The sequence below is a fragment of the Choristoneura fumiferana genome, chromosome 18 (assembly GCF_025370935.1).
Source record: "Choristoneura fumiferana chromosome 18, NRCan_CFum_1, whole genome shotgun sequence".
Lineage (NCBI taxonomy): Eukaryota > Metazoa > Arthropoda > Insecta > Lepidoptera > Tortricidae > Choristoneura > Choristoneura fumiferana.
Genome location: NC_133489.1, coordinates 16,668,472 through 16,694,083, shown reverse-complemented (window position 1 = coordinate 16,694,083; position 25,612 = coordinate 16,668,472). Strand labels below are relative to the sequence as shown.

Sequence of the window (25,612 nt, the reverse complement as noted above, 5' to 3'; positions counted from 1 at the left end):
AAGTGGCTACGTAGTGACAAAGTTAGGCACGTCAAACCTCCCGTCATCCTCTTTTATTAACTTAACTTCCGACGTAGCGTAAACAATAATAGCGCGGGTTGGTGCTGGCTGTGGAAACCCATGAGGGGTTTACAGTTATTATCCTAATTCGATTACTCTTGAAATCTTTCCTTGCAGAGATGTCATAATTTGTACGAACTTTTGTGTGTGGGTTCTTCGTCAATTGACAACAGCATTATATGTAAGTACCTACAATGTAGCCACTTGTTGTTCCTAATATACTGTACTGCCAACTGTTTCAAATGGAAACTTCAAGGCTTATTGGGACTATGTTATGCGATTGGATGATTTAGTACCCTGTGAGTCCAAAGTTTGTGTCCATGTAGGTCGTAAGAAAATTTGCTACTTCACAAGAATACGATATGAAACAGTAGATGTTCCTTTCCATATTGTTGACATGTTCGAGCATTTTATGCCAAATATGTCGCAGTTACCTACGAAAAAATTGGCATCCTCGTTTCTCTACTACTTACTTAGTATTAGCAGTGAAACGATTCTGTACATGACTTATACGTTACTATCCATTATTTATCTTAGCTATAAAACAATCAAAATTCTGCGGGAGATCGCGGGCCCTAAAGTAATATAATGTTTCGCAAGAGAAACTTTCCCATCCGAACTTATTCAATATTAGCGCCGCGCCCGCAGATCGACCGTGCACTACCCACTGCCGATACCCACTACCCACTGCCGATACCACTACCCACTGCCGATACCACTACCCACTGCCGATACCCACTACCCACTGCCGATACCCACTACCCACTGCCGATACCCACTACCCCGTCGCTCTATCACTTCGATATTACACATTCATTTTATAACATCACGCTATCTCGTCGGGCTCAATTATATTTTTACGAACCTTTGTTTAACTTGCCATGATTTTTTCCTTTTCCGTTTTACAGCTTGATTTCAGCGGCATGTTTAAACTTAGTTAAGAAATTACCTATTGAGTTCAGTTTATTCATTTAAATATTATTTTTCATAGTTGATCCATGATAAAATGATGAAGCAACTAGAGTAAATATATCCCTTATAATAGAAGTGAAGGATATTACGTATTTTGGTCACACATATGATACAACAAATGAAAAAGAATTATAAAATGTATGTGTCGGCGGCCGATCGTAAAATCCGCCAGATCACGAAATTCCTAGGCATATCGTGAAATGCCGCCATTTCATGAATTGGCTAAGGGACATCCGCCATATCGTTCAAAACTCACCGTTTAGCGATTTGCCTAGTGACGTTTAGGCAGATCATGAAATTCCTAGGCATATCATGAAGCGCCGACATTTCATGATTTGGCCAGTTTAGGCAGATCATGAAATTCCTAGGCGTATCATGAAACGCCGCCATATCGGTTCTGGCACTTCGCCGGCCGCTGCCGCGGCACGCTCGCTTCGCTCGCTCGGCTCGTGCATCGTGATCACAATTAATACTAACCACTCCTCGCTTCGCTCGTCGTACCTAAATTGTTCGATATAAATAAATAACAAATAGTGAATACTTTATTTATCAACAAAATACTAACCTCTAAAATACGGGCAGACGTGCATGGTTTTTTCACATTGTGCACAGAATCCGTTTGATTCACATAAAAGAAACGGAGCTGATGTTCAAAAGCTTATTTGCACTTCTATTTTGAATTCAATCACTATTTTCGGTTTAAAGATCATTTTGTTGCGACGCCGACATTTTTCACGCGCTAAACAAACACGGCCGGTCAGCTGGTCACGGCCGCCATTGCATATGCAGCGCCACCAGTGGCCAAAAAAGAAACTATTTTACGATGTGCCCGGTATAGAGCTAGGAATATCGACGAATGCGTTGCTCTAATCGATCTGCCGTATTATTTCTCAGGCACATCGTGATATGCCTGGCCAACGTTTAGGCATATCATGAAATGGCGGCTTTTCACGATATGCCTAGGAATTTCGTGATCTGGCGGATTTTACGATCGGCCGCCGACATATGCATTGCATAAAGTAGGTACTTACAGATATCACTCTTATTTAAATTCCGCAAGTAACTACGAGCATAATTCATTACGGCAGGCCAGGCTCCAACTCGTTTTCTCATTACCTTGGCCCACTTGTGCATAAAGATAGCGTCCTAGGTACGAAGGCCGCAAACGCAGAATATAACAGAATAGAATAGAATTAGGTTAAACTCGGCGCGTCCACCAGGGAGCCTCACCGCTTCCGCCGGACGGACAAAACACTCGTAGCCTTGTCCCGTACTCCAACTCTCCCTTAATGTCTTTATCAGCGTCTGTAATGAACGAGCAGGTATTTAATCAATCTAGTATAATATTAATTACAAATTACACAAACGCCCTTCAAGTAAGTTTTCCGAAAATATCGCCACATTATCGTACCTATATGTGGCTTAGAAAGTAAATACTTTGATACTTTCTATGAATAGAAAGTAACTTTTATCAAAGCCTATGTATTTCTTCAGCTCACGGCAAATTTTCGTAGGTGTTCATTTAAAATGTTTTTAAACGTTAAAACACAAAACCTTAGACTGCCGGTAAAAAAGTGTTTAACTCATCTGTGTCCGTAAAAAACAGCAAGATTTATTTATTCGTAGGTGATAAGCCCATTTAAATATATCAGGATCATCTAATTGAAAAACTAGTTATGAACAAGAGGCAATAAGATCTAGAGTTAGTGAAATGAACTCGCGCTCGGTGGCGCTCAATCTCGGCACTGGGCGGGAATCCAACGATATGAAATTCCAAGGCGCGGGCCGGTTCCGCGGGTCCCTTCGGATACTTTAATTTCATTAGTAACACATTTTTAATTAATCGCCGCTGGGAGTTAAAAGTTTGGCGTTTTGGCGGGCGTCGGAGTGAAATTCTTAATTGTAGAGGATGACACTTTCCCTTTACTTTTACTTTAGACTATCTAGTTTACAAAGTTTAATTTCATTGTTACGTCTTATGGTCACGGCTACTTTTGAAGTAGATATGATTTTATATTTAATAAAATTAGGTCAATTAAATTTTAATTTGGATAGCTCACATTTAACCCAGATACCGTATTGCCTAATGTTTATGATGACAGTTTTTGTTGTGAAATCTGTCATTTGATTGCGATCGTGAGCGTCAGAAACGTTAGGCAATACGGCCTCCGGTCTGATAACCGTTTCGAGCCTACATAGATAGAAGATCCTGTACCACTACCATGAGTTTACAGTGACCGTACTCGATATTGACGGCGTAAATTATTTGTATGGAGAATTGTACAGCGCCTCTACAAATCGTCACTGTAAACTCATGGTAGTGGTACAGGGCTCCGAAAAACAGATAATTAATCATGTGTTAGTCGTGCATTTGCAGTTCTGTCGTTGTTATTAAGTAATTCACTTTGTATAATTTGAAGTAAACATGCTTTAGCTAGTAAGACATTTAGAAATAACGATAACTATTATTAAATTATGATCGGTAAAGGTAAATAATATAGGTCGTTATAAATATACGGCGTGCACAGCGCGGAAACTTTCGATTGACTCACCGCAACCTGCCGGGCGCAGATCAAAGGTCGCACACGGACGATTCCATCCCTGCTTTCCGAGCTACCTCACTTCAAACAGCTCGCCGCAACTATGGGCTATCGATCGAGGAATCAAAGCGGCGCCTTCCGTAATGTGTCGCGGCGGGTGCGTAGCGTAATGCTGCCGGTTCTGCTGATTGTGGCTCAAAATCATAAAACAAAGTGTAGTTAATACACGCTTTTAAAGCTCATACATTGTGCAATCTTGTTGCAGAAACTGTCCAATGCTAATAAAAGCTGCAGTACATTGCTATAATATACAGATATAATGCCAGCGGTTTTCAACCATAAGTTTTTCTTTGACATCGCATTTCCTAGAGCCGGAGAAGCGGGCGCGGGCTGTTGTCAGAGTGTACCCTTTCTGTAGGTACATATTTTTTGCGAGTAAATGGAGTTCCCTTGTGCGAGAGAGCGGCGGGCACCAATGCGGCCGGACGTAGTGGCAAATCCTGTCGCGTCCGGCAGCCGTCAGTCAGGGCAAGAAACACACCGCGCCAAACGCGAATCCTGTTCCTGCCAACTCCTACTTAACTAAAACCCCTAATCCAATTATAATTTTAGTTACCCTAATATAGATGATAATCAGCATTGTTCATAGCGTGTTCATGTGATGATGGCGGTTTCGACGAATATATCGCCAAAGTAATTAAATAAGGAAATATTTGAGAACAGGTTTAATCCTGTGAGGCTGGTGTTGACGTACAAAGCGGATTAAATTAACTGCCTTAATTGAATTTAGGTTCGTTGTTAGCCAATGTGTCCCCGCGGCCGCGCGCCACGGTCGTGTTATGCAACGACCAGCCGCCGCACGCCGTACCTCATACCTCCCGCTACTTCGCCCCATCCACTACGATTACTCTCCTTCGAATCGAACCAAATATCTAATACAAATATATTTTATTCTACGAAATGTTTTCTTATAAATTTAATATTATCTTCGCTGTCTCAGATTTATTAATAAGCCTTACGTCGAACGAAAAAACTGCTCTCGACTGCGGAGAAAAAAAAGCAACACAATTTCTTAGTGTATAGTTTATTTATAAAATGTGAGCTATCTTCGTAATTCCGGCTGGCATTTCCAATCCCTCACCCTTTATCTATAATGCAGGTGGGTTGGATCTGACCGCAGATTTCCCACATACGTACCCAAGATCAGCCCGAGGAATACGACCCTCTTCCATAATATTACAGCAATTTTGCTCCTATTCACCAACTAAGTTAAAGCCGCGATGACGATTTACAAATAAACGAGGTTTGTTCTTTTATCTTAGTGTTAAGCCGAGTTTAGACTTGCAAGAAAAATCGAGCAAGTTGCAGTACACTGCGGCGCTCGATTGACCACTACTAACTCGTTGGCTTTACGGCCTCGCAATGTAATGCAATACTTGCGTGATTTTTCTTGCAAATCTAAACTCGGCTTTAGTTATGTGCTCGCTGGTCGATTTTCTGTAAGAGCAAACTAGAGTGGCCTATCGATTACGTTGGATCTAGGGTGGGTCTGAAGTGTTTTTCAATACAATGAAGCCAGTGTGTCGAACGAAGGGGGCTCTAGGGCGCCAGCTCGGGCCGACGTCTCTATGCCTCGCGTCGCCATTTTTCACCCGCGGTCGAAGGTACCCTTAAAGGGAACTTTATTGAGTGAACGGCAGCTGTTTTGCCGTGAAAAATGTTTTTCCGGCCCGCTATAACCTTACGCGCACAATTTTATTTTCATACTCTTGGATAATTTATTCCGACTCCGAACATCAGTGATTATTGCCTACTGATCGTAAACGTCTCTTGCCAAAGTTTATCTTTTTAGTTTCTAAATGAATGGTACAGTCGGTGTCATAACATAAATATCTACACATTTTAGTGCCTTCTTGTTGCTTTAACTGCTTTTATAATTTCCTGCTGTCTGTATGCTAAGATGTCTATCATATTTTATTTCCATTAACATTATACCTACCGTAATTTTACTTCTGCAAGGGGTAAAAAGCAGCGTGCACCGTTCATTGTTCGACGTGATAGCACAACCACCACGGTGTCGTACACAATCCAAATTTCAATATCACCGAAGCACGATGCGAGCGCGAGCTTCTTCCAAATAACAAAAATTTGGCAGCCAGCATCCGCCAAATTCTGGACGTTTTCGTTCCATTTTTAAATTTGACAGGTCTCAGCCGCATCCCGCGGGCGCCATGTTGTTGGGCCCAATAACTCAGCGCGTAATGTAGCGCGAATGCGACACGATTGTTGTCATTTTCGCAAATTATGCGAGCGCTACATGCCTGCCAATGTTTATCTGTGCTCGTGGAAGCAATAAATAACGCGTGCCTGCTCTACGCAGATATATTACAAGCACTAGTCAATTTGCTCTGAAATATTATTGTTATGCTCGTTGTGATAACGACTGTGTCAATGACCTCTAAATGTAGAGCTTTTCGTAGATACCTACTTGTATTAAATTAGTTTTCAGAAGTTGACGATTATGCTTATTACCGAACGAAATTTGCTTACTTTCTTTTGAGTAAGTTCAGCCATCCGTCAAAAGATGGCACCGCACATTAAAATATCTACCTACCCTAACGTATCATTTTATATAAAAATATTGATTGTTTAATAACATAGAAACTGTAAAAATCCTATGTATTTTTTACAAATGGGGTCATAACCTATTTGCTATCACGTAAATATTTTTTATTTTGTCTTGTTTTGCGCAGAAATATCACGAGTACAATGTGGAGGTGGTGCGTAAAGACGGCTTGCTGCTAGTGCGAGAGCTCGCCGCGGAAGTTAAAAACCACATGGACTTCAAAATTAACGCTGTAATGGTAAGTGGACTTCCTATTTATGTCATTAACAAGGCTTTATCCGCCACTTGGTCACGCAAATCGTTAGGTTTGGTAGTTGTATTGACGGTCCAAGATTTGACTTTTCTATTAAACTTGTTAAAAACTAATGTACTTACCTAAAATCTCGAAATCTCAACCGCTTAGTCTAGAGACACGAAATTTCTTAATGCTATTCTTATGCAAGATAAATTAAGACTACGGTATATTTTTTTTATTTCCACGATATGTTACACGAAAGATCCACACGAGTTAAGGACTTATATTATATAGGCTCTATATAGATATTTTGTACCTAAGTCACAAAACTTAAAATTTTGCACTAATTTCGATAGATGACACCACTCGTCACACGCATGCATGTGTTATAGAAATATTTTTAATTATTTCTGTCATATGCAAATTTATGAAGTACTGACAGATTTTATGATTTTTACGACATCACAGTGCCTACTATAGTGTTTAGTTATTTCTCTTAAGAAAGGAATATACATTATTTAGCTCTGTGCATTAAAAACTTACCCAATTCATTTGCTGATTCTTGAAGCAAGTCCTTTTTTCAAATCTCTCGTTGCGAGATTGAATTCACGCGGCGAGCGCAGCGCTCGAAACTGGTTCATTTAGAATTTACCAACGTTGCTGATCCGGTGTGGATTTCACCCTTTGGGTTATGCATTTTAGGATAACTTGCAGGCTAAAATTAATTTGCACCAGTTCAAATGAAAGTCAATATGTATACGTACACAAATTTATTAATTAATATACTGAAAACTTTGACATCCCAACAGTCATTTATAGTTTAAGTTAGTTTATTACGATTTTTTGCAAGTACCTTAATTATAAAAAATATATATAAACTGTGTTGCAAGGTCATCAAGAGTTGATAGAGAGAGAGAGTTGAGAGTCTGAGTGGAGCGCCTTGGGGGAGGCCTATGTCCAGCAGTGGACGTCTTTCGGCTGACATGGTGTTGATGATGATGATGAAATGAATTTAGCCTTAAATGAAACAATGAAACTTATAAACAGTGTCAAGTTACTAGACCTAAAGTTACAAACTAAAAACGTGCAGTAGGAATGTGACGACCCAGTTGCGAAGTGCTGAGATATTGCGGCGACATCGGGTGGAACCACATTAACATATTCAGCGATGGCCGATACCTCCCGCCTGCTCAGCATCCGACACAGTTCTGTTATTAACTCACGTTGTGTTTATTTAGGCGTATCTAAACTTGTTTTATATAAAACTAACCATGATATATCGTACTGCTTTCGTTCATTCAAGCGTTACTTCCTGCTTTTGTTGCCGCAGTCGTAGTAATTGGATTGATAAAGCCCAATATAAAGGTGCATGCTCATAAAAGGCGTTCGGTATGAAGACCCTTGAACGTAATCTTGCTAGAGTTCCGCGAGCACGAGCCCCGCGCCCAACTTGGCATTATCTCGCGACGAGCCTGCGCTTCCCGACACGCCCACTGATATTGGAATTCTTTTAAATTTCTAACAACGTGCTACCACCGATGCGTCTGTATCTTGTTCAACTTTTCAACTGACGCAGAACTGACAATATCGTCGGAACATGCCACTGGAACCAGCCGTTGCCTAGAATACTTACGAAGAATATTTCTCGAGATGTCGAAATAAAACTGTGGTAAGTATTGTATATAATAGTGATGATTTAGGTATCCCTCAATTCGATCGGTGACTCAGTCGTTCCAAAAACACTCAACATATAAGCAAATGCGCATGTCTAATAAGCAATAAAACTCGATAATGTCGTGTGCTTACTTTTAGACATGCTTTACTCTGAACAAAGTTTGTTGAGCGTGTACTTACGTTTTGGTAAAACATGTAGTAATTCGGTGAAGTCGAGCGCAAAGTTTTGCGAAGGACTGATGTTTGGAGTGTGAAAGCCAAGTTGGGGCGTAAGCCATGGGGACGCGACGTAATTATTCGATCCGCGCCACCTCCCGAACGTCATTTGTGGTTTTTGTCCGAACTCTGGCATTCTCCTTACCGTAAAAGTTCGTTTTTGTCGATTCGCACGCCGCCCTCCCTAATGAAGGCCTACAGGAATCAATTAACCAGAGGGACTGGAATGTTTTGTGATTTGTACTCGGCACGCAATTCCATCAAAGCGCCTCAATTCAATAGCTTGCAACCAATTCCTCGATGCCAGCAAATTCAATCGGTGATCAAAATCTTTCATTGGCTGTTCATTACGGGAATTCTGTTCGACGCTGCGGTCGACGGTGACCGGAACCGGATTTATGTTAGTGCTTCGACCTCGATACAAGGCAAGGAATGAGATAGGAAGCGAAATTATTTTCAAACAAGTTACCATATGATATGATTAATTCACTCTTTGAAGTTTTCACTTCTTTAATGAGGCATACCATTTTAAGATTTTATCTGTTATCTAACTTGTAGTGTACTCGTATAAAAATGATAAAGAACTAAAAAGTACATGGTATTGCATTAAAATTTGTTATAATATCAAAGAAAGTTAAACTGGAACTAAAAGGTTAATTTTAAACTAAAATGGGTTTGCCTAGCGCCATTTAATGTAAATTTTGAGCTTTTACGTCTACATAGGTGCATGCATAGCGCTTTACCGACTCAAAGTGGAATATTTTCGAGGCGACGCGGGGGCCGGGAATCTCGCTGAATGCACTCGTTCCTCTCCTCTCTGTCCATATTTGCATTCTGACTCTGCACTCCCAATTTAACGCATTGTTGAGTGAGCACCAACTTCTTTACTGATGAGTAGCAAGTTGCCTAAGCCCGCTGATTGAGTCACGTCGGCGGTTTATTGCGCCTACTCAGCCCGCACTCGTCCTAGCTGACTAATACACTCAAGATTTACGCACATTATTAAACATAAAAAGTAATGCCGCGCCGTCGCACGTTTGGTGAGTTTACTTATGTGCAATCTCAAATGGTTACGTAGACATAAACTGACATATTAGCATGCATTATATAAGAGATCTCACCAGAGGGAATCACGGCGCCCACTCAGTATCACAATATTCACAGCAAATCCCATCCAAATTAACTGAACTCGCGGAGATCAAACCGATTTCGGATAGTTTTGGTTTCGGGTTCTGCTCTAAAGGATTCCCTTGCATAATTAAATATGCTGCAGAGTTCCTGTGATACTTTAACTTAAATGTTTTATTCAATTTATCCACGTGAAAAGATAAAAAAATATGTATATTTTTAACGTCTTAATTATGTAACATTCTGATTGTTTTAACCAGATTAAAATATTACGTGCAGTATTTTTCTTATCGATAAAATACTCGTACTAAATATATGTAATGTCAAGCGCACAAGGTATTTCATATTATGGTACAGATATCTTGTGGTGAAGAGTTTGCCTCGCTTACAGCGTTCCTGAGCATAAGGAGTTTACACGGCAAGCATCCAGCGCGACACATTATACAATAAAGTATTTTGTAAAGTATTCAGGCTTATTTCTATGGTTTTCTACATTGTATCCTTTTTAATCGACTTCAAAAAAGGAAGAGGTAGTCAGAAACCAAGTCGATTTTAATGTGTGCGAAAAAACTGCTATGAAATTACTAAAAATGGTGTAAAATTCTCCTCGATTATGGTTACTGCGTACCTTAAATTTTATCCTCGAGTCAACAAATATTCGTAACGCTCTCAAATCCAGCACTGTTACTTCGAATGGTGTACAATAATACGTATTTTACGTGTATATTGACACAGTCGAAATTACAGCCACCGTCGAAAGTAAACCAATTTTATTTCTAGCTATCTTTGCCGAGCGCGTCTCGCACATCAAAGCCGCCGATACCTTTACGTGTTGAAGCGTAGTTCAAATTCCTTTGCATGTATACATAAAGGTTAGTAAAATGAAGCTGAAATTATAGGACTTTGCCCCGCGGTGGGGGCGGGCCGGCGCATCGATAGAGCGATAAATCATAACAATGTAATAGGCGTAATGTAAACAGTGCCCGTGGGATGATGGCCACCCTCTGACCTCCATCCGCCCCGCTAACGCCGCTCATACTTTATTTAACCAGAGAGCGAAAAAATATAGGAGTTTTTATTGCACTTTTACAATTAATAAGGAGCAGTTGTCTTTTTTTTCATGCTGTTTTGTACGATGTTTACAATTATTGATATCTTCCTAACGCCCAAGTAAAATTTTTGATTTATGAACATCAAACTTTATGTCATTTATGATAGTTTGATTTAAAATTACAATAAGTCCTTTATAAAGGGCTCTGGGCGTTAGGAGGATATTTTATTAGATCTCTGAACACATACGTTAATATTCCAAATACAGCATCTGAGTGCAGTTGGCCCATGTTAACTGAAAATCTAAGGGGTTGTTTAAGCGTATTCAACAGTGGGATATGAAATGAAGTGAAAAAAAGTAAGCGAGACACAACATATCGTATACAAAAGGAAAGAGAAAAACTATGTGCCCGAAATGGTCCTGCCTCAGTATAAACGCAGACTCCTCGGATGGAGTCAGCCCTGGTCTTTCGCCGAAACCATTTTGAAGGCGGATAATAATGAACTGGTAGTCATCCATACAAAACGACTGGCCGGAATAACCTGTTGCGACACAAAAATTACCCAAACCATTGTGTGGTTTGGTTGGGTAATTCGCGCAGGACGGAATAATTCATACCATTTTTGACTACTGCTTTAAAATGTCCAACTTTTTCAACAACACACCCATTTATTTAGATAGCTACCTACTAAAACATAAAACCTAGCGTGAAATAGTTATTTGTGCAACAAGAGAACAAAGTTGTTTTTTGCTGCGAGTGTTGAATTTGAATCCCGAGCAAGCGAAGGATTCTATAATTGAATCACGAGCGTAGCGAGTGATTCTAGATTAAAATCCTGAGAGCAACGAGGGATTCAAACACACGAGATACAAAAAAACTTTGGTCTCGTGTGACACATACAACTTTTCACCTCAGCAGCGAGAACATAATTTAAAGGTTAGAATAACCACAAACCTAAATCACATAATACTTATTTACAAAACAAACACAAAAAAAATGTATAATCCGATTATTAAGAAACAAATATAATTAAGTATCACATTTACAACCTTGACTAAAAAAATTGTACGTCCAGTCGCCATTAAAAGTCACCAGACAATGATCAAAAGTATTTGGTAAGTAGAGAGGTTTTGATTCCGTAGATACGAATACAAATCCAAATCTGATACTCATGTCATGGATTGTAATTTGAACTTAGGACTCCTTGTAAAACATGCCATATTTTTTATTACTGCAAATATCTCATCTTGAGTCATTGAAGTTGAATAATAAACTTGTAATTTATAATAAATAGTTGTTTCCCGCGGCTTCACCCCCCGTTGTATTTTTCTGTATTTTCTTCCATAAACACCTTCTCAAGACAGTAATGAACACAACAAAAAAAGAATTAGCGAAATCGGACCAGTGGTTCTTGAACCTTTAAGTAAATATGATTTTATTAGGATTACTATTGTTTGAAACATAAATACTTATTAATAGATTAGTTGCAAATTCATTCAATTTTACTAATATTTATTCCAACTCTAAGAGGTAGGCATTTAGGCGGTTTTATTAAAAAAAAAACAAGAGCAGCGGCTTCTGTGCAACGAGGTTGCATACTTTATTAAAAAAAGAGCGGGAAAATTTCAACATTTTTGAAATATTTCACTGTCATGTAATTATTATAAATTTAAATTTCGCTATTATAATTAATTCATTATCGACATATTTTTAATACTATAAATTTAATTTAAGATTCTAATCAGCACGGTATTTTTTATTAGGTTGCTGTTGTGATATACTTTTCTTGCATAGTTAAAAAGTAAAAAAAAACTTAGAAAAAAGTAAAGTTGAGCGGGAATTTCGTTCATTTATATTCGTTTTGTTAAATAATTAGTATTTGTATTTTATAGTGAAAATCGAACTTAATATCGATTTGATCCTATCTCTCGCTTTTTTCGTGTTGAAGTGAAAGTGACAGATCAATGTGAAGTTCAAATATTTGAAATTAAGTGAGTAGTAGACCAGCACTCTGTCCCCGGTATTTAAAAAAAAAAAGTTACTTTGTCTCACGGAGTGAGCAAAATGCGATTTTGCTCACTGATTTCTAATAGCAAAACCTGCCTGTTTGAGATGCTGAGCTGAAAAAGTAATTAGAGTAAAATAAAGCTGCGTTACACTCGGTTGGATGCCCTATTATGTTTTAAACTAGTAAAACTAATCCTGCAATAATCCCTTGTGCAGACAGAGGTTATTTGTGCCATTAGTTGCAATTTCATAATTTGACGGCACGCGCTCATTAAGCGCGAGTAATTAATTATGGCCACGGCGTTATCTCGGCTAGAAGTAATTTTGACACAGCACCGGTTAATTAACGCGAACAGGGATCTACTAGTTTCCAGCGCAATGCAATTGTTTAAGTTTAAATACTTATATTAACCCGCAGGAATTGTGTTATTGTGCAGCCAGAATTCTGTTCACAGTTTGGTGTTGAATGCGACGCGTAGTCGGGAATGCAGCACGTCACAATAATGTTATTTTAATTCCATCGCTATTAAAATATTATTTAAAGTTTTAATTGTAAATGATCACAGAATAACTACTTCTTAAATTTCGATTGAAATCGGCATATTTTTTTTCTGCTCTACCAGACATAACATTCCTATAAACTTCGTTTTTTATCATTAGAAAAAGAGTAAACAACCTTGACGAGTCTTTTTATTGAAAAAAGTAAAAAAAAACAGTAATTATTACTTATGATCCCAAAATTCTTTGTTATTGTTACATATCTACTGTGACTTATTTTTAAAAAAGTGTTTATCAATAAAAAGACACGTCAAGATTGCTTACCTTCTTTCTAATGCTAAAAAAAAACGAAGTATACCTACTAAGTACTCGTATCTACCTAACTGCCAGTTCTCAATTAGCACTTAGATAAAATTGAAATTCTATTGCACACAATCACACAAAGCTTTATACGAGTACGCGAAGAAGGGGCACATAGGATACTTTGTCGGTTGTAAAAAACGTGGCAAATGTACCCCATACTCTTTTTTATGTATGGTTTGGGTGGCGCGTATGGAGCGAACTTCAGTTTACTTTTCAACAACAAACAACCATTAATCTGCATGTTATTCAAATGTAAGCAAGAAGTTGACACTTTAGCGAAGTGCTGTGTTTTTTTATTCGATTGGATGGCAAACGAGCAAGTGGGTCTCCTGATGGTAAGAGATCACCACCGCCCCATAAACTTCTGCAACACCAGGGTTATTGCAGATGCGTTGCCAACCTAGAGGACTAAGATGGGATACCTCAAGTGCCAGTAATTTCACCGGCTGTCTTACTCTCCACGTCGAAACACAACAGTGCAAGCACTGCTGCTTCACGGCAGGATAAGCGAGCAAGATGGTGGTAGCAATCCGGGCGGACCTTGCACAAGGTCCTTACCACCTGCACTTGCCTTCATTTATCGAAGGCCAAGGAACGCATTCATGTAAGCTGCTACATATGTATATGCCGTGCCTTCACACCATCCACCTGTTGTTGTAGTACTCGAAGTAATTCCGTTTAACTCGTAGGTATCGTATTTTTATAGTAATACTTAGAATTCGATATAATCTCCATAATATTTCCATTTTCACAAACTTTTGATTAACTTCACCTTGTAGGTATGTATACCTATTTCTTTGTTTAACCCTAGCTCATCTAATAGATAAGATACATAATTTAAGATCATCTTTTTTTATTTTTTAAGTTATTTTTGTTAGCGCTACAAGAATCAAACGAGGCTTGAATTGAGTACACTTGTCTCACCTTGTCAAGTTTTAGGGTTCGTTAGTTTGGTTCAAATCTTGCAAGTTAATTTTGATCTATCTCTAGTGATCACATTGACTGGAAATTTGGTATTGAAAGACAATTCAAGTACAGCCAACCAAAAGTACCTACAATTAACAAAAAAAAGCTTGTAATAAAATTATTCTTTTCATAAAAAACCTGTTCATAATTAGAATTCAGTGACCAAATTATTACTTTGTTAGAAGTTTAGGCTTTTGTATATGTGTGTGTGTGTGTGTGTGTGTGTGTGTGTGTGTGTGTGTGTGTGTGTGTGTGTGTGTGTGTGTATGTGTGTGTGTGTGTGTGTGTGTGTGTGTGTGTGTGTGTGTGTGCAGCTTTTGCGATGCCACTAATCCAAACTCTATCACAAGAACAATCTGCGACGTGCTCATATTATGTTACGGCTGGTTACTATACGTATTATGTGCTCACATGTATATAAATTCCGCTGCAAGCTAAGTGCAAGGCGCACCGCCAAATTCTGGAGGCATGCCGCAGGGCGCGGGGGGCGGAAGTAGACCACTGCACTTGCCGACCTTAATGCCGCCATCAGCAAATTGCGAAACACCAGCTGCTTGTGACAAGAAATCTCAGACATAATTCGCACCATTGGACCGCAATCGGTGCCGGAAATTGCTACAACAATCATCTCCGATGCCACCGCTTACGACGCCATAACAAGCGTTATTTTAACCATCACATCATGAATACCTAATAGTGCTGCGTCTTCGAACTTAGAACGGGTATAGCGGCGATCCCTTTTCAATTTTTATGACGCCGTAACGATTTGAGAGAGCATTTAAAATCCTCTCCCGGTTGGCTGTCGACACCTTCAACAGATTAAACATCTCTGACGTGGCGTAAGTAATATCGAACATTTCTAAAGGATCGAGTAATATCTGTCGGGCGTGTACTCGGAGAGGCGAGATGTTATTAAATACCGTCTCACGGGCTGAGTGCACCGTGACCCATATCCACTCGTTGCACCGCCCGGACCTATACGAGTGGACTTTATTGATTCGTAGTCTTGAGACGGTGCTTCTCTCCCGCTCCCTCCCACCGCGGGCCGCCCCGGGCGCGCCGCTGCCGCTCGTCGCCGCCGCTCGTCGCGCCGCTCGCCGCGCCGCTCGCCGCTCGTCACAGATCACGGGTCGCTCGCCAGAGAGCAGACCCCGTAGGCTACTTACTCAATATTCCAGAGGCGCGCCGAGACGCCTGCAGTAATAGGACGCTTAGGTAACACGCACTGTACTCAACGAGAGTTTTATACGCGTCCATTTTAGAAATTGCATGTCACTCTGGAAACCCTTCGAGCGGTTTATCAATAACCCCCATTATGGGAAAGAATTTGGTCCTTCGAATAAACTTTTGAAGTATTGGTATTTACCGTAAAAGGTCCTTATACTTTTAAAGAGTTTTCTTTATTTACCTAACGGTTCCCGCGACCTATTGTGTAGCCCTGTACTGTACCAACTTAGCTAATTGCATATTCTGAGTTTGTATATATTAACCTTATATTATTGCATTGTATGCAATGTATTTATACTAAAATACCAAATCTAAAGTCAATCAATCTAACAATTAAAGTGAGAAAAATCAAAACAAGTAGTTTAATAGTAGGTTAAAGGAGAGGCTAATTAATGAGGTTTATAAACCCACCATTATCATAAAAATGGTGTGCAAATATTTATAAGTAAGTACAAATGTAACAAAAACAGTTTAATAACTATGCTTCGAATTAAACTGCACCGCAAACAATGTGGAGGAAATAGTGCAGTTGCAAAATATGTATAAAGTGCAACAACAAATCGCGAAACTAGTTTGTTGTTGGTGTCATGATAAAGTGCACCCCGAGCTAAAGGGAGGGAGGGGAGTGAGGGACGGAGGCTTCGTGCAAACTTTAATAGCAATGCCTCACTGCGGGTACCTCGTGAATGAAATCTTAGCATTCCCCCAGGTTCGATTCTATTCTATGCAATACGCAATCAAAGATTTGTAATTAAATGCAATTTCCACGAACTGAGGGCCTCTATCTCCTGAGCTTTTTTTCTTTTGTGAGACAACCTGAATTTCTGAGCAGACATTTTTAGGCATTGATGTTTTTTTAAGTTCTACAGGTAAAAGATAACACGTTATACAAGCGGGTATCGTCAAACTTTTTAAGTTTAAAGAGTAAACCTAAAAATAAACTACAGTAAAATAGCATTTCTTTCGAAAAAAAATTACGGCATTTTTTTTATATTAACGCAAACGAATATATTTTTACTTTATTTTGCTGTTCAAAACCTTTATGGTGCAAGTAACTTAACTGCTCTATTATTTCTTTATTTAACGTTACGTCTAAAAAAACAATACCACTTCTTGCAGTCGGGTAAAAAGCCTGTTACCATAAAATTCACTCCAGACCAAGGAAACTTATACAAAAAAATAATAATTAAAAAAATATCACGGGACACAATAATCCCAATTCACAGGACAAAATTTATGACTAGTCCGAAACTAAATAAGTGAAGCTTCTACATTTTTGTACAATTAAGAACTCAAAAAGTATTTTTCACGTGGAAGTCTGTGTGCCATCAGCATACCATCAGCCTAATTATTTTTTCTGTTGTAGAAACTGTCACTTGGTCGACTATACTATTAGTTCTAAGCAACGAATAAACACACGTATATATAGATCAATACAATAAATAATTCATATCGCGAGTATAGATTCGTATTTTTCATTCATATTATTATATCTGTCTATACCGGGCACAGAATCCAGGACCACATAGCTCGTAGACAGGCTCTTTGGCCACTGAGATATCCAATCGCCATCATCGAATAGACGCACTTACAAAAATAATTGATTTTATCCACTAACAGGAGTTATCTTATACTATAGTCTTTAAGCCTCGTAGCAGCCCGAAGTACTTCGTATCACCCGCGTAGCAATCTACCAGCCGTAGCCTCTACCGATTACTGACCATATTAATTAATTAGGTGTGTTCAAAGGGAACTAATGTAAACTAAGCCGTAATTTTACTTCATCATCATCATCATCATTACCATCATATCTAGTCATAAGTGTCACAAGCCTTGCTCAAACCTCGTAGCAGCCCGTAGTAGCGCCGTAGACTTAGTAGCACCCGTGTAGCAGTCTACCCGCCGTAGCCTCTACCGAATACTGACCATATTAGGTTAGGTTCATTAGGTGTGTTCAAAGAGAACTAATATAAACTAAGCCGTACTTTTATTTCATCATCATCAACATCATTACCATCATCAAGCCTTGCTCATACCTCGTAGCAGCCCGTAGTAGCGCCGTAGACTTAGTAGCACCCGCGTAGCAATCAACCCGCCGTAGCCTCTACCGATTACTAAAATAGAAATAGAAATTGTTTATTTCTTAGAATATGGCAGTTACAGGTTGTTATTGTAATAAATTTCAACAGCATATTCAGTCAGATCTGGCGTAGAAATATTAATATGTATGTGACAAAAAAATACGAATAAAACTGTCACAATGAATATGATATAAATTAATTTAACTTAAAATTATTATTAAATGTTACATAATTATCATATAAAACTATTAAAATAAAATAAAATTAAGGATTTAAAGTGAGTAATATAAACTAAGCCGTTCTCTTACTTCATCATCATCATCATTACCATCATATCTAGGCACAAACCTTGCTCAAGATTTTTCACATCGATCGGTTTTGTGCTACCCACAGGCAACGGCTTTCGTTTGATCGTCCGTCCACCTTACGAGAGGCTAAAAACTTTTTTCCTTCTGGCACCTGGATCTCTCTAAAACCTAACGGCCTCAACGGCTACGTGTCACAAGAGCAATGTGCCCCGCCCACATTTAACGTATGCAATGTGCTAAGCCGTGTCTGTAACTTATTTAAGTTCTTGCAAGAATTTCATCATTTCTCATTCGATCCCGCGTAATACTCCAAGCATAGTTCTTTGCGTTACCTTATAATAATAATAATAATAACTATTAGCCTATTGTATTTCGTATTAATTTCACTTTGACACCTCAACCCGTTCCTGGGAAAATAATTTAGGATAGACAAACTCATAGACCGACCTCGATGTAATCCTATAAGGTTTCCGTTTCTTCCTTTTGAGATTCGAAACCCTAAAAACGGTCTCAAGACCATGTCAATTTTAATCTAAGCTTAAATATTTTCTGCTGCGAAAGTTTCATCTTTGACTGTATGAAAGTTGATGTAGCTAAATACTGGGTGAGAAACCTTGTAAGGGCGGGCGGCCTGAGGGCAGGGATCAACGACCGGCGCTTTCATATCTAATAGGATTCTAGTGACCAGCGTCCGGGTTAATTAACGTTGTATTCATAGCGAGTGCTGAACACTGATTCATTACTACACCTTTTTTGGGTAAATATACATATAAATACGTACAAACGGTACATGCCATAGAATAGTAAATGTCTAGGAATTAGATAAGCGATGAGATGTCATTAGGATACTTGGATATTAATTGAGAAAAAATTCCATAGTGGGTTCCCGTACAACTGGTTCGACTGTGCCTATACAGTTTGACCATGATTGTGGTAAAAGGTCCCTGTATAAGATGGGTACTTTTGTAACAGTGATTAGCAGTAAGAAAATTTCATTTGGGTAGGTAATCAACTTGAACCAGTAGGCATTTAAATAACGAAATGTATAGGACTTAACAAATCCAGGAGGATAAAATTTTACTACGAATAGAAAACTTCACGAGGTAGTTAAGTCAAATTTAGTAGCTGGGATGCTAATGAATACTATTCCTAACACAGAGCACATTTGCCGAAAATGTATAAAAATTATGCGCTACATATAAACAGGAAAATATGCAAATGCGCGCTCGTCTGGGTTGTTTCACTGAATAAAAGAATATCCGCTGTATAAAGGTACCATACGATCCCTTATATATCTTGCTGGAATTAGAATACATTGATATTCGAACAGACCAAAATACAGAAAAAGGGTGGAGTAAAGAATGTGGTCAAATTAGGGGACGGAGCCTCGGCACGTACGGTTATCGTCCCTTAATGTAATACCGTTTAGTTTGGGTTGAAGTCAAGGAATTGTTGTGAATAGGGAATTCGCAAAGTAAAGTGATACAATTATTTATCGAAACTACCTAGTGGATTTCAACAAGTTAAGATGTGAATAAATGAACAGTCAATTTCAACCATAAAATCAATTCCAATATCTACGCAGTTAGTTAGTACCCACCAAAATGTCATGCTTTTTACCCGACTGCCCGAATGTCACTTTTTTCCACGAATATAAAGTAGGTATCTTGTAAGCGAACAAGCATGTTCAACATCGACATCTATCTATAAGGTACATAGGATAGATGTCAATGATGTTCAAACTAAGACTAGGTCGTATTCTGACGCGCTGATGTTCACAATGAGGGCTACCGCTTCGCGCTCACCAATTGACGCCACTGTAGACAAAGGTCCTACCTGAAGTATAGTGGTTAGTTTGTTATTACGGGCGTGAAAACAAAATTTACATTTAAATCATATTTATTACCTTGGAGCCGTATCATAAAAATATCGAGCATGCCACAGTGTTGCGTAATCCCGTTTAGTTCGGAAAAAAGGGAGGACAAAGGTTTCAGAAAGACAAAACTGTCTCAAAATACAGACATTCATTGCCCCATAACTCATATTTGCCATAATTAATTTCAGGTATTGGAAAATATTCACAAAATTAATTTATTAATAAACCCGCATAGCTCACTCAAAAACAGTGACAAAATGATATTTCAGAGACCTCTCGCTACACTAGCGCCCCTAGCGGCGAACTCATACGCGATAGCCATCATTTCAGTAAACATCGTCACTTTCACTTTCTACCCTCGTCTAAGGCCACTGTGGCCTTATTGTCTAACACAATTGAAATCACAAACGTTTTAGTCACTTCTTTCCGTCACACGGTCTCAGGCGAGGGTAGAAAGAGAAGAGAGGTGAATGCGATCGCGAACGTCAGCGCGTTAAACAATACTATATTAATATCTTTTTTAATATCACTAGAAGAACAAAAATAAAATGTGTCAATATACACATTAGCCCAATTTAGCTAATACAATTTAGCCCGTAAGGTTATAGATAAATAATAGTATTTCATGCAACTGTATCGTAATAGGGGACCTTAAAACACGAGTGTGGGTTTATGAAACGAGGCGTAGCCGAGTTTCATAATAGGGTCACATGAGTATTTTAAGGCCTAATTACGTACAGTTGCATACAATATTTTATCTATATCCATATATTAAATCCTCTATTGAGAGTGACCTGCATTAACGAGAACTAGGTAGGTATGTCTGCCCCACGAGCTGCGCCCGCTGCGCGCGCGACGACGTGCTGCTGCACACGATACAGCCGTGTTCATAATAGAATCTAATGTCGTAATGCTGGTCATTACCTATGGTTTTTGAACGCATAATGGAGGATTTACTATATGGGTGTAAGTAGATAAAACATATATACACTTCGACATGAGACACTTTGTTCTTCTTTTTTAAATTTCAATGTGGGCTTGCTTAACGGATGATAACGTGTAATTTTTTCATTTTAAAACCGTCAGCATAAAGTAAAAATCCTTCTTATAAACAACATTTAATTCAAACGGCAATCTCTTTAAATCCAAATTGACTAGGTACTAGAAACTAACCGCCAACTTCTATCGGATAACTCTTTGAGGAATGAACTTGCAAGCGACAGCTAGACTAAGTAGCAGAGGAAAGGTGCTTACGTCGCAGCGTGGTGGGTACTTAGTAATATCCTGCAGAAACCTATTAACTTTTGACATAAATGTAGTAACATTGCTGTAAGGATGCAGGATATTACGAGTCGATATTTCAGGGAATAATATTTCCATATAGTTCCATAACGGTCCGGCTACAATTACAAGAGATCGGCGAGTAGAGCATTGTTCACTGTACAGTCACCTGCATTAATAACTGAGACAGCGTTATTAATGCAGGTTATTTAAGTATAAATTTATCTCCTAATTACGAGAATGTTTAATCATTTATCACGTAATAATCTAGGTAGAATAAAAAATATTTCCGTTTTTCGATGATAAATTCGTGTTCAGTAAAACAATTACTGTCCTAAGTAAAATAAGATATGACAGATGCAACCAATAAGGGGCACATTTCGACTTTCCAGCCGCTCTACGAAGACGAATACGCGGCAACGAGTCGGAATCATATTCAGCGAATGCCTCCGTCGCGTTTATCTGAGCAGTTTATCTCATTTTTTGCCGCATTCCTGCCTTTACCGGCACGGCACAGTCAAATACGAGGTTCCATTGCTCACGTACTGCCTCTATCCGTGATAAAGACGAAATGTTATTTTCACACCTCTTGCACCCTACTTTTTCCCTTTGTATTTGTAGTTTCGTTATTCGAGTTTTTATTGTGATAGTTGTTTTAGGTACTCTTTCGTATTTATTGGTTTATAGTTTTAAAACAAGCAGATTTGGAAATGGATCGAGTATTATAACATTCAATTCTAGTATCTGAGCACGGTGGTTGTTTGATGTCATACTCGTACATCAAATAGTAACTTTTTCTGCAAAGTAATATTTAATCACCGGAAATTTATAGTCTGATTTGTTAGATGATTTTGTACCTACTAATTATTGCCTGAAACAAATATTTACACCTTGCACAAACAAAATGGCCGGTATCATAATCAGCGACACACAGGCTTGGCAATGGCGGCCTGAAAGCGTCCAGAATTTAGCTCGACAATAAAGTTGAAAAATCGTGGGGATTGCTCCGCTGCGGGCGTCGAGTCCCCAGAAAAAACGACGCTAACATTTCGCACTTAATGAAACTGTGTCTGAAACAAAATAAGGCAGCGCCGCGTTTACGGAGAAACACGGTATTGTCGCGCGAACGTCGGCCTTTTCATCGCACATCTTAATGGCTCAGATCAAACGCTTGAGGTGCCCCAGATTGTATGCGGAATTAATATTACAATTAGCGTGGTATTCGTGGTTATATATACCTAATCTTACGGAATAACTTAATTTCAGTTCATCTAAAGACAGTATTGTTATACAAGTTTCTCTTACCTGGGATTTTATAGAAGAAACCCTTTATTGGGCGAGTTGAGGCACCGCGCGGCCCACGGGACGCGGGTCGTGTCGCAGAGTGCAAGTTTTAATTACTTCGCCTCTACTTTGCGCGTAAACCCCGTTCTTCCAATGGGACTATTCCGCCTCACAAATAAAAACACCTCATTTATGTACGTGTTCAGATAAGACTTTTTACGCGGGCTAAATAAGAGCATGAACAAGATAATTACATAGGTATGAACTGAAATCTGAGTATGTACCTATTTTACGCTTAATGCGATTTTGAGATGTACTTATGAGAAAATGTGTTGGAACTTGAAAGAAGTCCTTATTTCAGCTTAGTCCTTATTCTTTTCTGAGTGCTTGGAAAGTCAAATATATTCAGTAACCTCGCAAAATGTGTTGCTAATTACTCTGGAACTTTGAAATTAACGTCGCGGGGCCATTCGCGAAGATAAGGAGGGAAGGAGTTTACATAATGGCGTTATAGTGTGACTTAGGTAGGTACGTAAATAGTTCATAACTAATATTGTCCAGACGTTATCTATTAACTACTTTAAAATCAGCTTATTTTAAAACCAACAAGTGCATGTCGGGCCACGCCCAAAGTAGGGTCCCGTACCTACCTATAAATATGCGAAAAATATGGACTATTTGCTCGTTAATTTCTATAGTCTATTAAGCTGTGAAAGTTTTCCTTTTGACTTCGTTATATTAAAGAAGGTGAGGCATAGAAGGCCCACCTTTATTTAAAATGATATATTTATTAAATACCCAGGATAATATGTAAAACTCATGCATTATAGGTTTCTCATATATTTAAGTTTCTATATACTTATATATTAAAATAGTTACAAAAATATTACGGTACTTTTGAGAAGTCCAAGTTTTTAGAAGTACTGTTTTGGGCCTTGTTAAACACAAGCAAGATAGTAAGGCCCGCCAATAAAATTTATATTTTCACAGGTTTTCAAGGTCTCAAAAGTTTTTAACTTTAAACTTTTACATAAAACAACATTTGATATCTTCACAACAGGATGATATTCTTAGTCAGTGAAAGAAATGGTCTATTTTTCTCGAAAATAGTAAGCTAAAAATTAAACTAAATCTTTATTAGTTAAGTGCAGCACTTTTTAACAATTAATAAAAAAATGCTATTATTTTCTACAACTAAAATTTCTTTGGACCATATTGAATTAAAAGCTCAGATGGATTAACATTGATAGATATAGATAAAGTACTTTTCTATTATTTTTTAATTAGGAACCTATTATCAAATCAGTCTTGTTAACAGTTAAAGAGTTGGGCCATGTTACCAACTAAAGTAGTGGGCCTTCTGAGCTCTAGTACAAATTCTAAACTAATTGAGAATATTTCATAAAGAGACAGACAAAATTATACATTTACTCTTCCTTATGTACTTAACTAGATAACTTCTCTTTGCACCCATAAACATTAAAATACGAAATAAATCACAAAACTTCATGAAAATTAACCTTATTTTAGTAAAAAACATACATGAAGCACAGACGCGTACTCCCGTTCGGACTGTATGGACTCAGCTGACAGCGTGCTGGCGGCGTGTGCAAAGCAAAGCGTTGTTGCCAGCTCGTTGTATTGGCTATTTCCATGTGTGCGTGATGTGTTGAACGAATAGTACCATTACAACTTATTGCCGCTTACAACTTATATGGCCTTGTTGCCGGCTGGGCTTTCTATGCCTCACCTACCTTATGTATACTGTTGACATCTTTTCAAGATTATTCAGGCCAACGGTTTAGCTTAGAGAGTTTAAAGGGAGGATTTAATTCTAACAAAAATTAACACTTCAAAGCTTAATCCTATTATTTTGATAACGGATCATAATTCAAAATTTCATCATTATTCTTTTTTTAAGGGAGGTGTCCTATTATTTTTTTACTTTTATTTTACATCATAGTATACATGGTTACTAAATTTATATCCATGCATCAACCTCTAAGCTAAGCCACTGATGGACGGACAGACCAACGGACATAGAAGACACATAAAAGGGGATTTTTAAAGCAGATTCGTATAGTGTTACAAATTAGTTTAAAAGCTACTAACGACATGCAGCTTATTCCTATATAAAGTGGGTACCTAACTTTTATATTCTAACTACAATCGTCATGAATGTCTAGCAATATACAGAAAACCTACATTTTAGCTACCCCAGCATAGAATGTTTAGTCATAACTAAAACTTGATGTGAAGCACCAACTAAAATGTTATCAAATTAATCGAGAGATCGACCTTCATCAGTGGAATTCATGTTCAACCACGATAATATTGGAATACAACATGCAATCAACCGTACCTCGCCTCGCCTGTCTTTGTGAAATTTCTAGGTATATCTATCAGTATGTCGCACCTCTATTACAACAACGACGTAAATGCAATTTTTTCAAGAAAATGACTTAATGATGTGAAATGCTGCGATATTAATATCGGAAAAATTGCATTTACGTCGTTGTTGCAATATAGGTGCGATATATACACTAAAACACACTAACTTCTATAACAAACACAAAATGCATTGTCACATTCACATCGTATTCTAGTTCTAAATGTTGAGCTCTTTGTTCGCTGGGTATGTAATAAAACACTAGGAAGAGAGGTTAAAGAGGCCTACACAAATAAGTAGGTACATGTCAACCATACATGACATAGCTTTGCGCCGGGGGTTTAGCCGTTCCCTCCCATTAGGTACTATTGTTGAGCTAACAATGACTCGCAAAGTGACCATACCCATTAACTGCCCGGTAATTTAATACTCTGATCTTAACATGGCATAGAAACGACGACTCTAATGGTATTTGGAGTGTTCTATGTTTACTGAACCAGATACAACTAGGGTTTCTAGACTCAATAGAAACTAAGTTTATTCTGATTTTACTGATGCAAAAGTGAGTAGGTAAGTACCTAATTGAAATTCAAAGTTTCCTGTTACTGCAGTAGCTACCGTGCTTGCTTATACAAGGTGTTAATTAAATAACTGGAAACCTGAAAGCAGTTTGTTCTGAATTGTGATGAGGATGGATTACACTACTTTATTATGATTCGTCACTAACTTAGAGTAGTTTTAAATAAATAAAAAATTGAGTTGAAAGATCCGACCCGAGCCAACATAGTTACATTACACTGCAAATAAATATAATGCTTGCATTAAGGTA

General features: G+C 38.3%; 1 protein-coding gene across 1 annotated transcript in view; it reads left to right on the top strand.

Annotated features, from left to right (window-relative positions):
• LOC141438386 (voltage-dependent calcium channel subunit alpha-2/delta-3-like) overlaps positions 1–25,612 on the top strand; it is a 94,725-nt gene that overhangs the window by 19,673 nt on the left and 49,440 nt on the right. Inside the window, 1 exon segment of the mRNA XM_074102247.1 lies at positions 6,326–6,436. Coding sequence (XP_073958348.1) covers positions 6,326–6,436 — 111 coding nt within the window.